At 49.0% G+C, this 23,565-nt stretch overlaps 1 protein-coding gene across 7 annotated transcripts in view; it reads left to right on the top strand.

Moving 5' to 3' along the window:
- The window catches only part of LOC106572931 (DEP domain-containing mTOR-interacting protein), a 60,917-nt gene that overhangs the window by 24,853 nt on the left and 12,499 nt on the right, over positions 1–23,565 (top strand). For 6 of the 7 annotated variants that reach the window (XM_045719301.1, XM_045719300.1, XM_045719297.1 and 3 more), the window contains exons 7-9: positions 2,848–3,030; positions 16,548–16,685; positions 23,353–23,423. In XM_045719301.1, the coding sequence (XP_045575257.1) occupies positions 2,848–3,030; positions 16,548–16,685; positions 23,353–23,423 (392 nt within the window). The remainder of the gene's footprint in view (positions 1–2,847; positions 3,031–16,547; positions 16,686–23,352; positions 23,424–23,565) is intronic. The other variant, XM_045719302.1, reaches the window with a different exon arrangement.

Raw genomic sequence — 23,565 nt, 5'->3', positions numbered from 1 at the left:
ACCTGAAATGACCACCACGGTGAAACATGCTGATCTATGGACTGATGTTTGATAAGTCAGTTCCTCTTCGTTGTGGGGCTCCCTGTCTACAACGCCAGGGTCATTTAAACAGGCTAAGCAAGCTTTTTATGTCAGTGAAGGAAGAGCTAGCTGACTAGCTAGCTATAACAGTTAGCTACACAGCTGATCAATGTGTGCAGGAGATAGCCACCGGTTTGTTTTAAACTATTAAATCACTGTCAACGTTTGTTATAATTTAGCTACTTAGTTTTTCTGCCTATTTCATGTAGAGTCAGATGAGAGCGCAGTGAGTTTCAAATGTTTTATATATGTTTTCATTTTTTTAATGGTGGTTGCTCTACATTCCAATTTGAGTTCCACGTCCTACAAGACAGAACGGTTGAGGGACAAGCATCGTGGAGGAGTGACGCTGTCTGACGTGAGAAAATGGCACTCGTTATGTCTAGGGGTCTTAGGCCAAGCTACGTGGTCTGTAACCTGACTTTTAAGATGTGCATCTGTGAGAAATCAGCATATGAGGACTGTGTTGTATGTACATGTCCCCAGGAGATGGCAAACTTACCTTCGGTCCAGCTCAGCCCCTTCGGTCCAGGGCCAGCTCAGCCCCTTCGGTCCAGCTCAGCCCCTTCGGTCCAGCTCAGCCCCTTCGGGCCAGCGCCAGCTCAGCCCCTTCGGGCCAGCGCCAGCTCAGCCCCTTCGGGCCAGGGCCAGCTCAGCCCCTTCGGTCCAGCCCTTCGGTCCAGCTCAGCCCCTTCGGTCCAGCCCTTCGGTCCAGCCCTTCGGTCCAGCCCTTCGGTCCAGCCCTTCGGTCCAGCTCAGCCCCTTCGGTCCAGCCCTTCGGTCCAGCCCTTCGGTCCAGCTCAGCCCCTTCGGTCCAGCCCTTCGGTCCAGCCCTTCGGTCCAGCTCAGCCCCTTCGGTCCAGCCCTTCGGTCCAGCTCAGCCCCTTCGGTCCAGCTCAGCCCCTTCGGTCCAGCCCTTCGGTCCAGCCCTTCGGTCCAGCTCAGCCCCTTCGGTCCAGCCCTTCGGTCCAGGGCCAGCTCAGCCCCTTGGTCGGCCAGTCCAAGCAGATTAGTCTTTTGTTCAAAGTGGTGACCCAAAATAAATGTATACACTAAAAAAAACTACAGAGGCGGGCCTGTCTAAAGAGGCGGGCCTGTCTAAAGAGGCGGGCCTGTCTAAAGAGGCGGGCCTGTCTAAAGAGGCGGGCCTGTCTAAAGAGGCGGGCCTGTCTAAAGAGGCGGGCCTGTCTAAAGAAATGAACAAAGACTGAGAGGCTTCTGGCCTCTCAGAATCAACTTGATCACTCGCACCTGAGGAATTATCAAGGCTGCTTGGCAGAACCCAGCAGTGACCCGGTTGGTGCTGCCACCCGGGGTTGGAGTGTGGAAGTGTGCCATGGTAGTGTGTTTGTCAATGTCCTAACACTAACCTTCGCCCACATCATAACAATACACATGCATGCACACGACAGCGTACACACACACACACACACACTGCATACTTTAAATGGCTGAACTGTAGAGCAATAGCAGCCCTGCCTGGATGGATCCACATTGTGGGTTGTTTTGGTTCAGTTGCCCCACACAATCACTGCATTCCTGGTTGATAGACTCACAGAGGGCTGGTGAGTTGATCTTTGTGGCTCAACACCATGTGCAAACGAGTCAATGGGTGGCTGAATAAACATAACCAAGAGTCACTGAACATGTTGTTTGGTTCGATTATATTTCAATTACAGTGAGCTGATATTTAGATGGTTGTGAATCAGCACCATGGCAACAAGCGTTCTGAATACACATAATCGAACCCCTTTAATCCTGATCATCCCCTTTTAGGGCACAAGGTGCCAAAACATGATCAGAAACTGTTTGGTTGTGGACCAGATTATGATTGAATCATTATGAATGTTTTGGATTGCTGATATGTGTGTGTGGCAACTATGTTTTAGACCGGGTAATTGGACTGTCACTACCAATGTAAGGAGAACACTTCCTCCTGGGATTACAAAAAACTGTGGATGAGGAATATTTCCTTACTTCTCATTTAATGACGCCAGACAGGACAATCCATCACTATAAACCACAGAATGAAAAACACTTCATACAGTCACAACAGAAGCTTCATAGCATCACAAGGTGCATCCATAACCAAACCAGGAAGTAGATCAGACCTTCTGGATTTTGAAAGTTCTATATCTTAACTTGTTTGCTGACATGCAAAACATTTTGGGACTATATCAACAATGGACTAATGAAACAAATACCAAAATATAGTTTTTGGGTGGAGTGTTCCTTTAAATCCTGAGTCCTAACCCCTTGGCACAGTTATGCAGGCTTTATGGCTTAGTTACACAAGTGACAGTCAGATTTTGATTCCTGGATGGCTTTAGTCGTATAGTCAGTCAGAGTTGGTTTCATGTCTTTCAAGGGATTTGGAGATTTAAGGGGCATTCAGAGCCCCCCCCCCCGTACTGAGCGTCAGCCAAGTGAGTGTTGGCACAATGACGGCCCAAGCTGAGAGAGGGAGAGTGTGTGTGTCCAACCCTAAGAGACTTAGCTGATTACTGGCATTGGAGGCACTGTCAGAGGTGTTCTGTCTGAGAGGAATAATTGAAGAGTTACAGGATTTGGAACTGAACTACCTCCTATTCTACAGTTACCAGGACTTACAGTCAGTAACTATAGTTACCAGGACTTACAGTCAGTAACTATAGTTACCAGGACTTACAGTCAGTAACTATAGTTACCAGGATATACAGTCAGTTATATGGAACAGTAACTGAATGATCCTAAACAATGGTTTTGTTCTGTGTTTCTCCCTGACAGTGACCAACAAGCACCACTTTGTGGATGGAGGGCTGCTGTACCAGTTCAGACTGAACTTCAGAAGGAGACGGCGTCTGATGGAGCTGCTGAACGAGCGCTGTCGTACCATCCCAGAGAGCCATGACAGCCCCTTCTGTCTCCGCAAACAGAACCCAGACGGAGGCAACACCAGCTTCCTATCTGGTAAACCTCAATGTCTAGCAATCAAATGTCTTTATAAAGCCATTTTTACATCAGGAGTTGTTGTACCCACACTATCTACTGTCACACTGGGGCTGAATCCCACTATAACCCTTAGCCCCTACTCCCTACTCACTATCTACTGTCACACTGGGCCCAAATCCCACTATAACCCTTAGTCCCTACTCCCTATCTACTGTCAGACTGGGGCTGAATCCCACTATAACCCTTAGTTCCTACTCCCTACTCACTATCTACAGTCACACTGGGGCTGAATCCCACTATAACCCTTAGCTCCTACTCCCTACTCCCTATCTACTGTCAGACTGGGGCTGAATCCCACTATAACCCTTAGCCCCTACTCCCTACTCACTATCTACTGTCAGACTGGGGCTGAATTTTACATTTACATTTAAGTCATTTAGCAGACGCTCTTATCCAGAGCGACTTACAAATTGGTGCATTCACCTTATGATATCCAGTGGAACAACCACTTTACGATAGTGCATCTAAATCTTTTAAGGGGGGGGGTTAGAAGGATTACTTTATCCTATCCCAGGTATTCCTTAAAGAGGTGGGGTTTCAGGTGTCTCCGGAAGGTGGTGATTGACTCCGCTGTCCTGGCGTCGTGAGGGAGCTTGTTCCACCATTGGGGTGCCAGAGCAGCGAACAGTTTTGACTGGGCTGAGCGGGAACTGTGCTTCCTCAGAGGTAGGGAGGCGAGCAGGCCAGAGGTGGATGAACGCAGTGCCCTTGTTTTGGGTGTAGGGCCTGATCAGAGCCTGAAGGTACGGAGGTGCCGTTCCCCTCACAGCTCCGTAGGCAAGCACCATGGTCTTGTAGCGGATGCGAGCTTCAACTGGAAGCCAGTGGAGAGAGCGGAGGAGCGGGGTGACATGAGAGAACTTGGGAAGGTTGAACACCAGACGGGCTGCGGCGTTCTGGATGAGTTGTAGGGGTTTAATGGCACAGGCAGGGAGCCCAGCCAACAGCGAGTTGCAGTAATCCAGACGGGAGATGACAAGTGCCTGGATTAGGACCTGCGCCGCTTCCTGTGTGAGGCAGGGTCGTACTCTGCGAATGTTGTAGAGCATGAACTTACAGGATCGGGTCACCGCCTTGATGTTAGTGGAGAATGACAGGGTGTTGTCCAGGGTCACGCCAAGGTTCTTAGCACTCTGGGAGGAGGACACAATGGAGTTGTCAACCGTGATGGCGAGATCATGGAACGGGCAGTCCTTCCCCGGGAGGAAGAGCAGCTCCGTCTTGCCGAGGTTCAGCTTGAGGTGGTGATCCGTCATCCACACCGATATGTCTGCCAGACATGCAGAGATGCGATTCGCCACCTGGTTATCAGAAGGGGGAAAGGAGAAGATTAATTGTGTGTCGTCTGCATAGCAATGATAGGAGAGACCATGTGAGGATATGACAGAGCCAAGTGACTTGGTGTATAGCGAGAATAGGAGAGGGCCTAGAACAGAGCCCTGGGGGACACCAGTGGTGAGAGCACGTGGTGCGGAGACAGATTCTCGCCACGCCACCTGGTAGGAGCGACCTGTCAGGTAGGACGCAATCCAAGCGTGGGCCGCGCCGGAGATGCCCAACTCGGAGAGGGTGGAGAGGAGGATCTGATGGTTCACAGTATCAAAGGCAGCCGATAGGTCTAGAAGGATGAGAGCAGAGGAGAGAGAGTTAGCTTTAGCAGTGCGGAGCGCCTCCGTGACACAGAGAAGAGCAGTCTCAGTTGAATGACCAGTCTTGAAACCTGACTGATTTGGATCAAGAAGGTCATTCTGAGAGAGATAGGAGAGCTGGCCAAGGACGGCACGTTCAAGAGTTTTGGAGAGAAAAGAAAGAAGGGATACTGGTCTGTAGTTGTTGACATCGGCGGGATCGAGTATAGGTTTTTTCAGAAGGGGTGCAACTCTCGCTCTCTTGAAGACGGAAGGGACGTAGCCAGCGGTCAAGGATGAGTTGATGAGCGAGGTGAGGTAAGGGAGAAGGTCTCCGGAAATGGTCTGGAGAAGAGAGGAGGGGATGGGGTCAAGCGGGCAGGTTGTTGGGCGGCCGGCCGTCACAAGACGCGAGATTTCATCTGGAGAGAGAGGGGAGAAAGAGGTCAAAGCACAGGGTAGGGCAGTGTGAGCAGGACCAGCGGTGTCGTTTGACTTAGCAAATGAGGATCGGATGTCGTCGACCTTCTTTTCAAAATGGTTGACGAAGTCATCCGCAGAGAGGGAGGAGGGGGGGGAGGATTCAGGAGGGAGGGGAAGGTGGCAAAGAGCTTCCTAGGGTTAGAGGCAGATGCTTGGAATTTAGAGTGGTAGAAAGTGGCTTTAGCAGCAGAGACAGAAGAGGAAAATGTAGAGAGGAGGGAGTGAAAGGATGCCAGGTCCGCAGGGAGGCGAGTTTTCCTCCATTTCCGCTCGGCTGCCCGGAGCCCTGTTCTGTGAGCTCGCAATGAGTCGTCGAGCCACGGAGCAGGAGGGGAGGACCGAGCCGGCCTGGAGGATAGGGGACATAGAGAATCAAAGGATGCAGAAAGGGAGGAGAGGAGGGTTGAGGAGGCAGAATCAGGAGATAGGTTGGAGAAGGTTTGAGCAGAGGGAAGAGATGATAGGATGGAAGAGGAGAGAGTAGCGGGGGAGAGAGAGTGAAGGTTGGGACGGCGCAATACCATCCGAGTAGGGGAAGAGTGAGAAGTGTTGGATGAGAGTGAGAGGGAAAAGGATGCAAGGTAGTGGTCGGAGACTTGGAGGGGAGTTGCAATGAGATTAGTAGAAGAACAGCATCTAGTGAAGATGAGGTCAAGCGTATTGCCTGCCTTGTGAGTAGGGGGGACGGTGAGAGGGTGAGGTCAAAAGAGGAGAGGAGTGGAAAGAAGGAGGCAGAGAGGAATGAGTCAAAGGTAGACGTGGGGAGGTTAAAGTCACCCAGAACTGTGAGAGGTGAGCCATCCTCAGGAAAGGAACTTATCAAGGCGTCAAGCTCATTGATGAACTCTCCAAGGGAACCTGGAGGGCGATAAATGATAAGGATGTTATGCTTGAAAGGGCTGGTAACTGTGACAGCATGGAATTCAAAGGAGGCGATAGACAGATGGGTCAGGGGAGAAAGAGGGAATGTCCACTTGGGAGAGATGAGGATCCCAGTGCCACCACCCCGCTGACCAGAAGCTCTCGGGGTGTGTGCGAGAACACGTGGGCAGACGAGGAGAGAGCAGTAGGAGTAGCAGTGTTATCTGTGGTAATCCATGTTTCTGTCAGCGCCAAGAAGTCGAGGGACTGGAGGGTAGCATAGGCTGAGATGAACTCTGCCTTGTTGGCCGCAGACCGGCAGTTCCAGAGGCTGCCGGAGACCTGGAACTCCACGTGGGTCGTGCGCGCTGGGACCACCAGGTTAGAGTGACAGCGGCCACGCGGTGTGAAGCGTTTGTGTGGCCTGTGCAGAGGGGAGAGAACAGGGATAGACAGACACATAGTTGACAGGCTACAGAAGAGGCTACGCTAATGCAAAAGAGATTGGAATGACAAGTGGACTACACGTCTCGAATGTTCAGAAAGTTAAGCTTACGTTGCAAAAATCTTATTGACTAAAATGATTAAAATGATACAGTACTGCTGGCTGGTGAAGTAGGCTAGCTAGCAGTGGCTGCGTTGTTGACTTTGTTTGAAAGTGTAGCTGGCTAGGTAACCTCGAACGTTTCAGTACTACACCTTATCATGATACAAAGGCAACTATGTAGCTAGCTAACATAACACTAATCAAGACGTTCCTTTGTAATGTATTTTGTTTCTACAATGCTGCTCGTCGGTAATAGTTGGCTAGGTTTGGAAATGACGTCGCGGGGGACGAAAATAGCTGGCCAGCTAACCTCGATAATTACTCTAAACTACACAATTATCAAACTATGACAAACTATGACAAAGACAACTTATTGACTAAAATGACTAAAATGATACAGTACTGCTGGCTGGTAAAGTAGGCTAGCTAGCAGTGGCTGCGTTGTTGACTTTGTTTGAAAGTGTAGCTGGCTAGGTAACCTCGATAGTTTCAGTGCTACACCTTATCATGATACAGAGGCAACTATGTAGCTAGCTAACACTAGCTAACCTGGCTAGCTAACCTCTAAACTACACAATTATCTTTGATACAAAGACAGCTAAGTAGCTAGCTAAAAAATTGCTCAGATCAAACAAATCAAACCGTTGTAATGTAATGAGATGTAATATTACCTGCGGAGCGGAGTGCAGCACGACTACTCGCTCCAAACTTACAGTAGTAGTGAATCCCACTATAACCCTTAGTCCCTACTCCCTACTCACTATCTACAGTCAGACTGGGGCTGAATCCCACTATAACCCCTAGTCCCTACTCCCTACTCACTATCTACAGTCACACTGGGGCTGAATCCCACTATAACCCTTAGCCCCTACTCCCTACTCACTATCTACTGTCAGACTGGGGCCGAATCCCACTACAACCCTTAGCTCCTACTCCCTACTCACTATCTACAGTCACACTGGGGCTGAATCCCACTATAACCCTTAGCCCCTACTCCCTACTCCCTATCTACAGTCACACTGGGGCTGAATCCCACTATAACCCTTAGTCCCTACTCACTATCTACTGTCACACTGGGGCTGAATGCCACTATAACCCTTAGCCCCTACTCCCTACTCACTATCTACAGTCACACTGGGGCTGAATCCCACTATAACCCTTAGCCCCTACTCCCTACTCCCTATCTACAGTCACACTGGGGCTGAATCCCACTATAACCCTTAGTCCCTACTCACTATCTACTGTCACACTGGGGCTGAATGCCACTATAACCCTTAGCCCCTACTCCCTACTCACTATCTACGGTCAGACTGGGGCTGAATCCCACTATAACCCTTAGCCCCTACTCCCTACTCACTATCTACTGTCACACTGGGGCTGAATCCCACTATAACCCTTAGTCCCTACTCCCTACTCACTATCTACTGTCAGACTGGGGCTGAATCCCACTATAACCCTTAGTCCCTACTCACTATCTACAGGCAGACTGGGGCTGAATCCCACTATAACCCTTAGTCCCTACTCCCTACTCACTATCTACTGTCAGACTGGGGCTGAATCCCACTATAACCCTTAGTCCCTACTCCCTACTCACTATCTACAGTCAGACTGGGGCTGAATCCCACTATAACCCTTAGTCCCTACTCCCTACTCACTATCTACTGTCACACTGGGGCTGAATCCCACTATAACCCTTAGCCCCTACTCACTATCTACAGTCAGACTGGGGCTGAATCCCACTATAACCCTTAGTTCCTACTCCCTACTCACTATCTACTGTCAGACTGGGGCTGAATCCCACTATAACCCTTAGTCCCTACTCCCTACTCACTATCTACTGTCAGACTGGGGCTGAATCCCACTATAACCCTTAGTCCCTACTCCCTAGGCTCCTCTGTATATCTGAGAAGACCGTGAAGGTTTAACCAATGTGATGATTGGTTCTCCTTGCCTTCTAAAGGCCTTGGTGGATGTTTGGCCATATTGCTTACAGACACCTATCCAATCATTGTGGACCTGAGGGAGTGCTGTAGAGTGTACAGTATGTGGATGAAGGCTGTCAGTAGGTTTGTGGACCTGAGGGAGTGCTGTAGCGTGTACAGTATGTGGATGAAGGCTGTCAGTAGGTTTGTGGACCTGAGGGAGTGCTGTAGAGTGTACAGTATGTGGATGAAGGCTGTCAGTAGGTTTGTGGACCTGAGGGAGTGCTGTAGCGTGTACAGTATGTGGATGAAGGCTGTCAGTAGGTTTGTGGACCTGAGGGAGTGCTGTAGCGTGTACAGTATGTGGATGAAGGCTGTCAGTAGGTTTGTGGACCTGAGGGAGTGCTGTAGAGTGTACAGTATGTGGATGAAGGCTGTCAGTAGGTGTGTGGACCTGAGGGAGTGCTGTAGAGTGTACAGTATGTGGATGAAGGCTGTCAGTAGGTTTGTGGACCTGAGGGAGTGCTGTAGAGTGTACAGTATGTGGATGAAGGCTGTCAGTAGGTTTGTGGACCTGAGGGAGTGCTGTAGAGTGTACAGTATGTGGATGAAGGCTGTCAGTAGGTTTGTGGACCTGAGGGAGTGCTGTAGCGTGTACAGTATGTGGATGAAGGCTGTCAGTAGGTTTGTGGACCTGAGGGAGTGCTGTAGAGTGTACAGTATGTGGATGAAGGCTGTCAGTAGGTTTGTGGACCTGAGGGAGTGCTGTAGAGTGTACAGTATGTGGATGAAGGCTGTCAGTAGGTTTGTGGACCTGAGGGAGTGCTGTAGAGTGTACAGTATGTGGATGAAGGCTGTCAGTAGGTTTGTGGACCTGAGGGAGTGCTGTAGAGTGTACAGTATGTGGATGAAGGCTGTCAGTAGGTGTGTGGACCTGAGGGAGTGCTGTAGAGTGTACAGTATGTGGATGAAGGCTGTCAGTAGGTTTGTGGACCTGAGGGAGTGCTGTAGAGTGTACAGTATGTGGATGAAGGCTGTCAGTAGGTTTGTGGACCTGAGGGAGTGCTGTAGAGTGTACAGTATGTGGATGAAGGCTGTCAGTAGGTTTGTGGACCTGAGGGAGTGCTGTAGAGTGTACAGTATGTGGATGAAGGCTGTCAGTAGGTTTGTGGACCTGAGGGAGTGCTGTAGAGTGTACAGTATGTGGATGAAGGCTGTCAGTAGGTTTGTGGACCTGAGGGAGTGCTGTAGAGTGTACAGTATGTGGATGAAGGCTGTCAGTAGGTTTGTGGACCTGAGGGAGTGCTGTAGAGTGTACAGTATGTGGATGAAGGCTGTCAGTAGGTTTGTGGACCTGAGGGAGTGCTGTAGAGTGTACAGTATGTGGATGAAGGCTGTCAGTAGGTTTGTGGACCTGAGGGAGTGCTGTAGAGTGTACAGTATGTGGATGAAGGCTGTCAGTAGGTTTGTGGACCTGAGGGAGTGCTGTAGAGTGTACAGTATGTGGATGAAGGCTGTCAGTAGGTTTGTGGACCTGAGGGAGTGCTGTAGAGTGTACAGTATGTGGATGAAGGCTGTCAGTAGGTTTGTGGACCTGAGGGAGTGCTGTAGAGTGTACAGTATGTGGATGAAGGCTGTCAGTAGGTTTGTGGACCTGAGGGAGTGCTGTAGAGTGTACAGTATGTGGATGAAGGCTGTCAGTAGGTTTGTGGACCTGAGGGAGTGCTGTAGAGTGTACAGTATGTGGATGAAGGCTGTCAGTAGGTTTGTGGACCTGAGGGAGTGCTGTAGAGTGTACAGTATGTGGATGAAGGCTGTCAGTAGGTTTGTGGACCTGAGGGAGTGCTGTAGAGTGTACAGTATGTGGATGAAGGCTGTCAGTAGGTTTGTGGACCTGAGGGAGTGCTGTAGAGTGTACAGTATGTGGATGAAGGCCGTCAGTAGGTTTGTGGACCTGAGGGAGTGCTGTAGAGTGTACAGTATGTGGATGAAGGCTGTCAGTAGGTGTGTGGACCTGAGGGAGTGCTGTAGAGTGTACAGTATGTGGATGAAGGCTGTCAGTAGGTTTGTGGACCTGAGGGAGTGCTGTAGAGTGTACAGTATGTGGATGAAGGCTGTCAGTAGGTTTGTGGACCTGAGGGAGTGCTGTAGAGTGTACAGTATGTGGATGAAGGCTGTCAGTAGGTTTGTGGACCTGAGGGAGTGCTGTAGAGTGTACAGTATGTGGATGAAGGCTGTCAGTAGGTTTGTGGACCTGAGGGAGTGCTGTAGAGTGTACAGTATGTGGATGAAGGCTGTCAGTAGGTTTGTGGACCTGAGGGAGTGCTGTAGAGTGTACAGTATGTGGATGAAGGCTGTCAGTAGGTTTGTGGACCTGAGGGAGTGCTGTAGAGTGTACAGTATGTGGATGAAGGCTGTCAGTAGGTGTGTGGACCTGAGGGAGTGCTGTAGAGTGTACAGTATGTGGATGAAGGCTGTCAGTAGGTTTGTGGACCTGAGGGAGTGCTGTAGAGTGTACAGTATGTGGATGAAGGCTGTCAGTAGGTTTGTGGACCTGAGGGAGTGCTGTAGAGTGTACAGTATGTGGATGAAGGCTGTCAGTAGGTTTGTGGACCTGAGGGAGTGCTGTAGAGTGTACAGTATGTGGATGAAGGCTGTCAGTAGGTTTGTGGACCTGAGGGAGTGCTGTAGAGTGTACAGTATGTGGATGAAGGCTGTCAGTAGGTTTGTGGACCTGAGGGAGTGCTGTAGAGTGTACAGTATGTGGGTGAAGGCTGTCAGTAGGTTTGTGGACCTGAGGGAGTGCTGTAGAGTGTACAGTATGTGGATGAAGGCTGTCAGTAGGTTTGTGGACCTGAGGGAGTGCTGTAGAGTGTACAGTATGTGGATGAAGGCTGTCAGTAGGTTTGTGGACCTGAGGGAGTGCTGTAGAGTGTACAGTATGTGGATGAAGGCTGTCAGTAGGTTTGTGGACCTGAGGGAGTGCTGTAGAGTGTACAGTATGTGGATGAAGGCTGTCAGTAGGTTTGTGGACCTGAGGGAGTGCTGTAGAGTGTACAGTATGTGGATGAAGGCTGTCAGTAGGTTTGTGGACCTGAGGGAGTGCTGTAGAGTGTACAGTATGTGGATGAAGGCTGTCAGTAGGTTTGTGGACCTGAGGGAGTGCTGTAGAGTGTACAGTATGTGGATGAAGGCTGTCAGTAGGTTTGTGGACCTGAGGGAGTGCTGTAGAGTGTACAGTATGTGGATGAAGGCTGTCAGTAGGTTTGTGGACCTGAGGGAGTGCTGTAGCGTGTACAGTATGTGGATGAAGGCTGTCAGTAGGTTTGTGGACCTGAGGGAGTGCTGTAGAGTGTACAGTATGTGGATGAAGGCTGTCAGTAGGTTTGTGGACCTGAGGGAGTGCTGTAGAGTGTACAGTATGTGGATGAAGGCTGTCAGTAGGTTTGTGGACCTGAGGGAGTGCTGTAGAGTGTACAGTATGTGGATGAAGGCCGTCAGTAGGTTTGTGGACCTGAGGGAGTGCTGTAGAGTGTACAGTATGTGGATGAAGGCTGTCAGTAGGTTTGTGGACCTGAGGGAGTGCTGTAGAGTGTACAGTATGTGGATGAAGGCTGTCAGTAGGTTTGTGGACCTGAGGGAGTGCTGTAGAGTGTACAGTATGTGGATGAAGGCTGTCAGTAGGTTTGTGGACCTGAGGGAGTGCTGTAGAGTGTACAGTATGTGGATGAAGGCTGTCAGTAGGTTTGTGGACCTGAGGGAGTGCTGTAGAGTGTACAGTATGTGGATGAAGGCTGTCAGTAGGTTTGTGGACCTGAGGGAGTGCTGTAGAGTGTACAGTATGTGGATGAAGGCTGTCAGTAGGTTTGTGGACCTGAGGGAGTGCTGTAGAGTGTACAGTATGTGGATGAAGGCTGTCAGTAGGTTTGTGGACCTGAGGGAGTGCTGTAGAGTGTACAGTATGTGGATGAAGGCCGTCGGTAGGTTTTAAGCCACATAATGAGAAGCTAATGTCAGCTAAATGAACCACCTCGTCCGCTACATTCCTTTAACATCCCCTTCAGCCGGAGCTAGCAGACAATGCAATTATATCAAACGGTTTTCCGACTCCTAATAAATAGGATCTTCAAGGTTACAGAGGAAAGTGCAGTACTGTGAGTTCCTCTGTGCTCCAGTTAGCTGGTCTCTCTTATCGTTGAGATTCTCTGGAATGAGGAAGGAACGAGGGAACAGCCCCTCCACAACCTACAGATGTATGATACCTGCTGCTGGCTTTGGTTCCTGACAAAGACATCTATGTGAGGGTTTTCTGCTAAACATATATTTTTTAATATAACTTTTATTTAACTAGGCAAGTCAGTTAAGAACAAATTCTTATTTACAATGACGGCCTACCGGGGAACAGTGGGTTAACTGCCTTGTTCAGGGGCAGAACAACAGATTTTTACCTTGTCAGCTCGGGGATTCGATCCAGCAACCTTTCGGGTTACTGACCCAACTCTCTAACCACTAGGCTACCTGCCTGCCCCTACACTCAAACCACTAGGCTACTGTTAAGAGAATTATGTTCTCAATGTTAACTTGAATTAAAATACTCAGTCTGCCATCCAGAATGTGGAAGATTCTGGTGTAATAACACAGACAGAGGACCAGTTTACAAGAATCAGAATGTTTATTCAGGACAACGTTCTACATTTCATTGTACAGAGACATCATTAAATACCAGGCTCCTTATTTACACACATTACACACTACACGAAGGAGAGTTAATTGTTCGTCCCCAGAACTCTCAACACCGTAAATTGTTACCCAGCCGACAGTTTCATATCTCTTAGATTAGGGAAACCTAGAGGGTTCAAGCTAGGTCAGGTCAACCACAGTTTAACAGTTCTTTATGTTTACTTAAACACACAGACCCCCATTCCTCTCCTATTCTAGTCAATCTCATGAGATTTATGCTCAACCCTTTAGTTACTTATGCTACAGGCTATATAGACCATATCCCTAAATTCAGGGTAGAATTATTTAATCATTTACACTCAAGCAGGAATTCCTTTAACAGCTACCTGCCGTCCCTACGCTCTAACCACTAGTCTACCTGCCGCCCCTACACTCTAACCACTAGGCTACTTGCCGCCCCTACACTCTAACCACTAGTCTACCTGCCGCCCCTACACTCTAACCACTAGACTACCTGCCGTCCCTACACTCTAACCACTAGGCTACCTGCCGCCCCTACACTCTAACCACTAGGCTACCTGACATCCCTACACTCTAACCACTAGGCTACCTGCCATCCCTACACTCTAACCACTAGGCTACCTGCCGCCCCTACACTCTAACCACTAGTCTACCTGCCGTCCCTACACTCTAACCACTAGTCTACCTGCCGTCCCTACACTCTAACCACTAGTCTACCTGCCGCCCCTACACTCTAACCACTAGGCTACCTGCCGTCCCGACACTCTAACCACTAGTCTACCTGCCGTCCCTACACTCTAACCACTAGTCTACCTGCCTGTCCCTACACTCTAACCACTAGTCTACCTGCCTGTCCCCACACTCTAACCACTAATCTACCTGCCGTCCCTACACTCTAACCACTAGTCTACCTGCCTTCCCCTACACTCCTAACCACTAGTCTACCTGCCGCCCCTACACTCTAACCACTAGTCTACCTGCCGCCCCTATACTCTAACCACTAGGCTACCTGCCGCCCCTACACTCTAACCACTAGGCTACCTGCCTGCCCCTACACTCTAACCACTAGTCTACCTGCCTCCCTACACTCTAACCACTAGGCTACCTGCCGCCCCTATACTCTAACCACTAGGCTACCTGCCGCTCCTACACTCTAACCACTAGTCTACCTGCCTGCCCCTACACTCTAACCACTAGTCTACCTGCCCCTATACTCTAACCACTAGGCTACCTGCCGCCCCTATACTCTAACCACTAGGCTACCTGCCGTCCCTACACTCTAACCACTAGTCTACCTGCCGTCCCTACACTCTAACCACTAGGCTACCTGCCGTCCCTACGCTCTAACCACTAGTCTACCTGCCGTCCCTACGCTCTAACCACTAGGCTACCTGCCGTCCCTACACTCTAACCACTAGTCTACCTGCCTGTCCCTACACTCTAACCACTAGGCTACCTGCCGCCCCTACACTCTAACCACTAGTCTACCTGCCGTCCCTACACTCTAACCACAAGGCTACCTGCCGTCCCTACACTTTAACCACTAGGCTACCTGCCGTCCCTACACTCTAACCACTAGTCTACCTGCCGCCCCTACACTCTAACCACTAGGCTACCTGCCGTCCCTACACTCTAACCACTAGTCTACCTGCCGCCCCTACACTCTAACCACTAGGCTACCTGCCTGCCCCTACACTCTAACCACTAGGCTACCTGCCGTCCCTACACTCTAACCACTAGGCTACCTGCCGTCCCTACACTCTAACCACTAGTCTACCTGCCGTCCCTACACTCTAACCACTAGTCTACCTGCCGTCCCTACACTCTAACCACTAGGCTACCTGCCGTCCCTACACTCTAACCACTAGTCTACCTGCCGCCCTACACTCTAACCACTAGACTACCTGCCGTCCCTACACTCTAACCACTAGACTACCTGCCGTCCCTACACTCTAACCACTAGTCTACCTGCCGTCCCTACACTCTAACCACTAGACTACCTGCCGTCCCTACACTCTAACCACTAGGCTACCTGCCGTCCCTACACTCTAACCACTAGTCTACCTGCCGTCCCTACACTCTAACCACTAGACTACCTGCCTGTCCCTACACTCTAACCACTAGGCTACCTGCCTGTCCCTACACTCTAACCACTAGTCTACCTGCCTGTCCCTACACTCTAACCACTAGTCTACCTGCCTGTCCCTACACTCTAACCACTAGGCTACCTGCCTGTCCCTACACTCTAACCACTAGTCTACCTGCCGCCCCTACACTCTAACCACTAGGCTACCTGCCGTCCCTACACTCTAACCACTAGTCTACCTGCCGCCCCTACACTCTAACCACTAGGCTACCTGCCGTCCCTACACTCTAACCACTAGTCTACCTGCCGTCCCTACACTCTAACCACTAGTCTACCTGCCGTCCCTACACTCTAACCACTAGGCTACCTGCCTGTCCCTATGATGCTGTTAACACGGTCGGGTTTTAAAGCTGCACGTCACTGTGTCACACTAATACATGGACAACAGGCTCTCTAGTTAAACAACTGTGGCTTTATAGAGGCTTCATAACATGTTCATAAGCACTACACATAGATGCAACTATGTTTTATCCATCTTTCATTTTCTATGTTCAGCAGGATTCAGGGTTCTCTACGTTCTTCAGGGTTCTCTACGTTCTGCAGGATATTGCAGAGCACTGATGCACATTCCACAGTGACATGATTCTTTCGACTTTGCCCAAGCGCCTGCCACAGTCTAGAGGTGTCCTGCTTTATGGAGGCAGTAAAGAGTTTACCTGGAAAGAGTGCTTTCATTATAGACTGATTAGATACACCTACACATCCTTTCACAACTAACAACACAAACCTCTGATGACAGTAATACTGCTTTTACACTGTCCTTTTCCCTTTAGTGCACTACTATTAACTAGGACCCATAAGGGTCTGGTCCCAAGTAGTGCACTGTATAGAGAAAAGGGTTCCATTTGGGACATAATTAGTGTTCGCTCTGAAATGAAACAAACGTTGAATTGAAAAAAAGTCTCTCAGACCTTCAACATTTGTTTTGACAACATCAAGGGGGAAAAATGTGCCAATGAATAAAGGACGTCTCCTCTCTCTCTCTGTCTCCTCTCTCTGTCTCCTCTCTCTGTCTCCTCTCTCTGTCTCCTCTCTCTGTCTCCTCTCTCTGTCTCCTCTCTCTGTCTCCTCTCTCTGTCTCCTCTCTCTGTCTCCTCTCTCTGTCTCCCCTCTCTCTGTCTCCTCTCTCTCTGTCTCCTCTCTCGCTGTCTCCTCTCGCTGTCTCTCTCTGTCTCTTTGTCTCTCAGTGAGTCCCACTAAAGAGATCAAGTTGATAGTGGGTATCCGTCGTAGCAGCATGAGCAGCAGCTGTGGTAGCAGTGGTTACTATAGCAGCAGTCCCACCCTCAGTAGCAGCCCCCCGGTGCTCTGTAACCCAAAGTCAGGTAAGAGGCTCTCCGTTCTCCCAGGGTGACCTTACACACACACACACACACACACACACACCACAGTCAGGTAAGAGTGTGAATAGGAGCCCTGTGCACAGCAGTGTGTCTTCAATGTGCTGGTACCCTCTCCTCCCCAAGACTGATGGTCTGAACTACTGACTATCCAGAACACATGGAAAAACACTTGGAGGGTTTTGGATCCTCACTTTAGGTAACGGTATCATGCAGATAGAACCAGGCTGTTCTGGACTGCTGTCTGTACCAGTGACTAGTGGTCACACGGGCAGAACCAGGCTGTTCTGGACTGCTGTCTGTACCAGTGACTAGTGGTCACACGGGCAGAACCAGGCTGTTCTGGACTGCTGTCTGTACCAGTGACTAGTGGTCACACGGGCAGAACCAGGCTGTTCTGGACTGCTGTCTGTACCAGTGACTAGTGGTCACACGGGCAGAACCAGGCTGTTCTGGACTGCTGTCTGTACCAGTGACTAGTGGTCACACGGGCAGAACCAGGCTGTTCTGGACTGCTGTCTGTACCAGTGACTAGTGGTCACACGGACAGAACCAGGCTGTTCTGGACTGCTGTCTGTACCAGTGACTAGTGGTCACACGGGCAGAACCAGGCTGTTCTGGACTGCTGTCTGTACCAGTGACTAGTGGTCACACGGGCAGAACCAGGCTGTTCTGGACTGCTGTCTGTACTAGTGACTAGTGGTCACGGGCAGAACCAGGCTGTTCTGGACTGCTGTCTGTACTAGTGACTAGTGCCTACAGCTACATGACATCTTGAGTCTTGGAAGAATCACACCACATGTGGTTCAGCCACGGTGCAGTGGAGCATCTCATCATCTGTAAGATGATCTCATGGCTGTATTATCTGAAGTGTACAATCTGTTTAACCCTTTAGTTTTCTATCCTGTGGGTCAGACTTCTAAACCCTTCTCCATTCTGCTGTCTTTTAGCCTAAAGATATCCAGGCTCTAGTCTTGTATAGAAGGCTGTGTTTCAGATATCCAGGCTCTAGTCTTGTGTAGAAGGCTGTGTTTCAGATATCCAGGCTCTAGTCTTGTATAGAAGGCTGTGTTTCAGATATCCAGGCTCTAGTCTTGTGTAGAAGGCTATGTACTCAGAATATTGAAAAATGTGCTTTCTCCGTAAAGCTATTTTAAAATCTGACACAGCGGTTGCATCAAGGAGTAGTGTATCTATAATTCTTTAAATAATTGTTATGTATTTTGTCAACGTTTATGATGAGTATTTTTGTAAATTGATGTGCTCATTCACCGGAAGTTTTTGGTGGGAATACATTTTCTGAACATCACGCGCCAATGTAAAATGCTGTTTTTGGATATAAATATGAACTTTATCGAACAAAACATACATGTATTGTGTAACATGAAGTCCTAGGAGTGTCATCTGATGAAGATCATCAAAGGGTAGTGCTTCATTTAGCTGTATTTTGGGTTTTTGTGACACATCTCCTTGCTTGGAAAATGTCTGTGGTTATTTTTGTCTATGTACTCCCCTAACATAATCTAATGTTTTGCTTTCGCTGTAAAGCCTTTTTGAAATTGGACAATGTGGTTCCATTAAGGAGAAGTGTATCTTTAAAATGGTGTAAAATAGTCGTATGTTTTAGAAATTGAAATTATTAGATTTTTTATGTTTTGTATTTCGCGCCCTGCAGTTCCATTGGATGTTGGCTAGGCTGGTTCCGCTAGCGGAACGTCTGTCCTCAACAGGTGTGTGTAGCTGTGTGTCAATGCTGTCTTCGGGACATTGTGTTCTCCTATTTCTCTGAACGAGAGAGAAGGATGTTGAAAGCGGCTGTTGAAAGTTGTGAGTCTGTGGGTGACAGGGTTTGAGGCCAGGGTTAGGTCAGGGGAAAGTTGTGGGTGACAGGGTTTGAGGCCAGGGTTAGGTCAGGGGAATGTTGTGTGTTTTTGTCTGTGACCGTAAACGTTTCATTAGCTAGTGTGCGAGCGTGCATGGATATTTCAGGTTAGCCACGGGGGAGTCCTGCTATTTCTTCCTGTTGAACTCTCTCCTGACCTCACCTACAACATGAGCTGAGAAATGGAAAGTGTGTGTCTACAGTATGAACCATATGACCCAATAAGGGTTGTTCTAGCAAGAGCTGGAACAGGGGAGTAGCCCTTAGTTGGCAGTCACATACACACACAAATATACACACACAGAGACACTCACTCACTGTGGGGCAGCTGGGGACTTACACCAGCAGACCTGCCTGAGGTGCTGCACTCCCCACTGAGACAGAGGGGGACTGTTTATACCGTCGCACAGCACCGGGACAGAGGGGGACTGTTTATACCGTCGCACAGCACCGGGACAGAGGGGGACTGTTTATACCGTCGCACAGCACCGGGACAGAGGGGGACTGTTTATACCGTCGCACAGCACCGGGACAGAGGGGGACTGTTTATACCGTCGCACAGCACCGGGACAGAGGGGGACTGTTTATACCGTCGCACAGCACCGGGACAGAGGGGGACTGTTTATACCGTCGCACAGCACCGGGACAGAGGGGACTGTTTATACCGTCGCACAGCACCGGGACAGAGGGGGACTGTTTATACCGTCGCACAGCACCGGGACAGAGATGGACTGTTTATACTGTCGCACACAACCCCCCACCCACTATGACAAATCCCAGCAGTCAGCACCATGACAACGGAGCGGGGGGTCTCTGCCGCGGCCATAACGGAGCGGGGGGGTCTCTGCCGCGGCCATAACAGAGCGGGGGGGTCTCTGCCGCGGCCATAACGGAGCGGGGGGGTCTCTGCCGCGGCCATAACGGAGCGGGGGGTCTCGGCCGCGGCCCCAACGGAGCGGGGGGGGGTCTCTGTCGCGGCCCCAACGGAGCGGGGGGGTCTCTGCCGCGGCCCCAACGGAGCGGGGGGGGTCTCTGCCGTGGCCCCAACGGAGCGGGGGGGTCTCTGCCGTGGCCCCAACTGGTTGGAACAGCTGGAATAAAAAGACCTTGTCACTGCCTTACACCGGGACACAGGCTTTGACCCAGAACAATACACTGATTATTCACACTGTTCATTCACAACATGGACGTTTTTAATCATATCTGATTACTCTTTTACAACCAAGTCACACTGGCACATGGAGGGTGGCATGTATATTTAGACTAGCTACTAAAGCTTACTAAAGTGATTACATAAACTAAAGCAGATGTGATTTAGTTTAACTCTGATCCTCTCAACTCCTCAGCCTTCTTGGTGAATTACTAACTTTTCACAATGCAGAGAAAAAGGTTGAGGCCGGTGTTCTCTCTCTCTGTTGTACATTTTTAAAGGAGTTTTAAACGGTCAGCAGCTGTATGGAGGAGAGGAGCTGGAAGGCCAGAGAGAGGCTGTATACAATTGTTCTGGAATACACAGGAAGTCTTTGAATCAGATTCTTGGAAAAGATGGGAAGTGGGTTTTCTCAGTAAGTAAGTCCCAAACACTGGAAGGTGAGGGTGAGCCATGCAGGCAGCTGCTCTCAACTTCCTGCCCCGAGAAGTCTGACAAGAACTGCTATTTTTCCTCTACAGCTATAGATGAGCCTTGGTGATTTAAATAGACGCTGAGGAAATGTATGTGATTAAAGTGTGATTGACAACACTTGACAAAACAAACATACTTTTTGGGGGGGAAATGTACGTACTGTGATATGTGGTTGTCTCACCTAGCTATCTGAAGATGAATGCACTAACTGTACGTCGATCTGGATAAGAGTGTCTGCTAAATGACTCAATGTCATGTAAATGAGTGTTGAGAGGGATCGCGTCTGTTTGGCGAGAGGGATCGCGTCTGTTTGACGAGAGGGATCGCGTCTGTTTGACGAGAGGGATGGCGTCTGTTTGGCGAGAGGGATGGCGTCTGTTTGGCGAGAGGGATCCCGTCTGTTTGGCGAGAGGGATCGCGTAACGTCTGTTTGGCGAGAGTCGTGAGAGGCTTAAGCCTGTAGATTACATTAGTGGTCCCAGATCACTCATCATGGCCTCATTGACTTGAGTAGGGAGGCCGTTCTTGTAATTGTATTTCTATGGCTATGGCCTCCCTGAACACAGCTCTTCTCTTCCTGTATTCCAGCTGTGGGGTGGAAGAGAATCTACATCACTGCAGTGTCCAGGGGTTACCTGAGGTCAATGTTAGTGAGTCACTCTCTAGGAAGAGAGTAACCCTTTCATACTGACTCAGTGCTGCTACCACCAAAACAAGGAATTGTGGGTGGGCAAGAGAACTGGTTTGAGTTTGAAGGCCGGACGTCGGTTATAAGGGTTGAAAGAGTTCATCTATACTCAGTGAACAGTAGCTACCTACAGTGACTTCAGGAAGTATTCAGACCCCTTAACCTTTTCCACATTTTGTTACGTTGCAGCCTTCTTCTAAAATGGATTACATCGTTTTTTTTTCTCTCATCAATCAACATACAATACCCCTTAATGAATTTTTTACAAATGTATTAAAAACAACAGAACTTTTTTACATAAGTTTGCAGACCTTTGCTATGAGACTCAGTTGAGCTCAGGTGCATCCTGTTTCCATTGATCATCCTTGATGTTTCTACAACTTGATTGGAGTCCACCTGTGGTAAATTCAATTGATTGGACATGATTTGGAAAGCCACACACCTGTCTAAATAAAGGTCCTACAGTTGACAGTGCATGTCAGAGCAAAAACCAAGCCATGAGGTCGAAGGAATTGTCCGTAGAGCTCCGAGACAGGATTGTTTCAAGGAACAGATCTGGGGAAGGGTACCAAAACATTTCTGCAGCATTGAAGGTCCCCAAGAACACAGTGGCCTCCATCATTCTTAAATGAAAGAAGTTTGGAACTACCAAGACCCTTCTTAGAGCTGGCCACCTGGCCAAACTGAGCAATCAGGGGAGAAGGGCCTTGGTCAGGGAGGTGACCAAGAACCAGATGGTAACTCTGACAGAGCTCCAGAGTTCCTCTGTGGAGATGGGAGAACCATCTCTGCAGCTCTCCACCAATCAGGCCTTTTATGGTAGAGTGGCTAGACAGAAGCTCTGTCTGTAAAAGGCACATGACAGCCTGCTTGCAGTTAATCTGGTCTGATGAAACCAAGATTGAACTCTTTGGCCTGAATGCCAAGCATCACGTCCGGAGGAAACCTGGAACCATCCCTACGGTGAAGCATGGTGGTGGCAGCATTATGCTGGGGGAATGTTTTTCAGCAGCAGGGACTGGGAGACCAGTCAAGATCAAGGGAAAGATGAACGGATGTACAGAGAGATCCTTGATGAAAACCTGCTCAAGAGCTCAGACTGGGGCGAAGGTTCACCTTCCAACAGGACAACGACCCTAAGCACATAGCCAAAACAAAGCAGGAGTGGATTCGGGACAAGTCTCTGAATGTCCTTGAGTGGCCCAGCCAGAGCCCGGACTTGAACCCGATCGAACATCTCCGGAGAGAACTGAAAATAACTGTGCAGCGACACTCCCCATCCAACCTGACAGAGCTTGAGGATCTGCAGAGAAAAATGGGAGAAACTCCCCAAATACAGGTGTGCCAAGCTTGTAGCGTCATACCCAAGAAGACTCGAGGCTGTAATCACTGCCAAAGGTGCTTCAACAAAGTACTGATTTAAAATGTCTGAATACTGGAAATGTGATATTTACATAATTTTACAAATGGATAAAAATTTCTAAAAACCTGTTTTTGCATTGTCATTATGGGGTATTGTGTGTATATTGATGAGGAAAACAAACAATTTAGAATAAGGCTGTAACGTAACAAAATCCGGAAAAAGGGAAGGTCTAAATACTTTCCAAATGCACTGTACATTCATATCCTCGACAGTACTATACTAAGTATACAGTAGCTACCTGTATTCACATCCTCAACAGTACTATACTAAGTATACAGTAGCTACCTGTATTCACATCCTCAACAGTACTATACTAAGTATACAGTAGCTACCTGTATTCACATCCTCAACAGTACTATACTAAGTATACAGTAGCTACCTGTATTCACATCCTCAACAGTACTATACTAAGTATACAGTAGCTACCTGTATTCATATCCTCAACAGTACTATACTAAGTATACAGTAGCTACCTGTATTCATATCCTCAACAGTACTATACTAAGTATACAGTAGCTACCTGTATTCACATCCTCAACAGTACTATACTAAGTATACAGTAGCTACCTGTATTCACATCCTCAACAGTACTATACTAAGTATACAGTAGCTACCTGTATTCACATCCTCAACAGTACTATACTAAGTATACAGTAGCAACCTGTATTCACATCCTCAACAGTACTATACTACTACACACACACTGAATGTCTTAAAACCAGCTCTAAGAAGCAGGGAAATTGTGTCCCTCGAGGCACAGTCATGTCACTGCATGCTTTTCTCTGTTCCTTTTAAATAAAAGTAGCCATGTTGTCCTCCTCCTGCACACAGGACAACATGAGACTACAGCTACTGCTGCAGGAGGAATGTTCAACAGTAGCCATGTTGTTCTCCTCCTGCACACAGGACAGCATGATGAGACTATAGCTACTGCTGCAGGAGGAATGTTCTGCAGCGTGTGTGTGTGTCTTATTACATTCATTATCCTCCCCAACTCGTGTGTGTGTCAGTACTTACAGTGTGTTTACCTTGCAGTGTTGAAGAGACAAGTGAGTCCTGAGGAGCTGCAGACCCCAGGAGGCCCTTACATAAAGAAGACATTCACAGTACGTCAGACACACACACACACACACACACACACACACACACACACACACACACACACACACACACACACACACGGAGGTGAGGAGGGTAATGAATGTAATGACATGCCATAGACTGTTCTCTCTGCTTCCGCACGGCAAG

Source organism: Salmo salar, chromosome ssa05, assembly GCF_905237065.1.
Source record: "Salmo salar chromosome ssa05, Ssal_v3.1, whole genome shotgun sequence".
In the NCBI taxonomy this organism is placed as follows: domain Eukaryota; kingdom Metazoa; phylum Chordata; class Actinopteri; order Salmoniformes; family Salmonidae; genus Salmo; species Salmo salar.
This window is presented reverse-complemented; position numbering and strand designations above follow the sequence as displayed.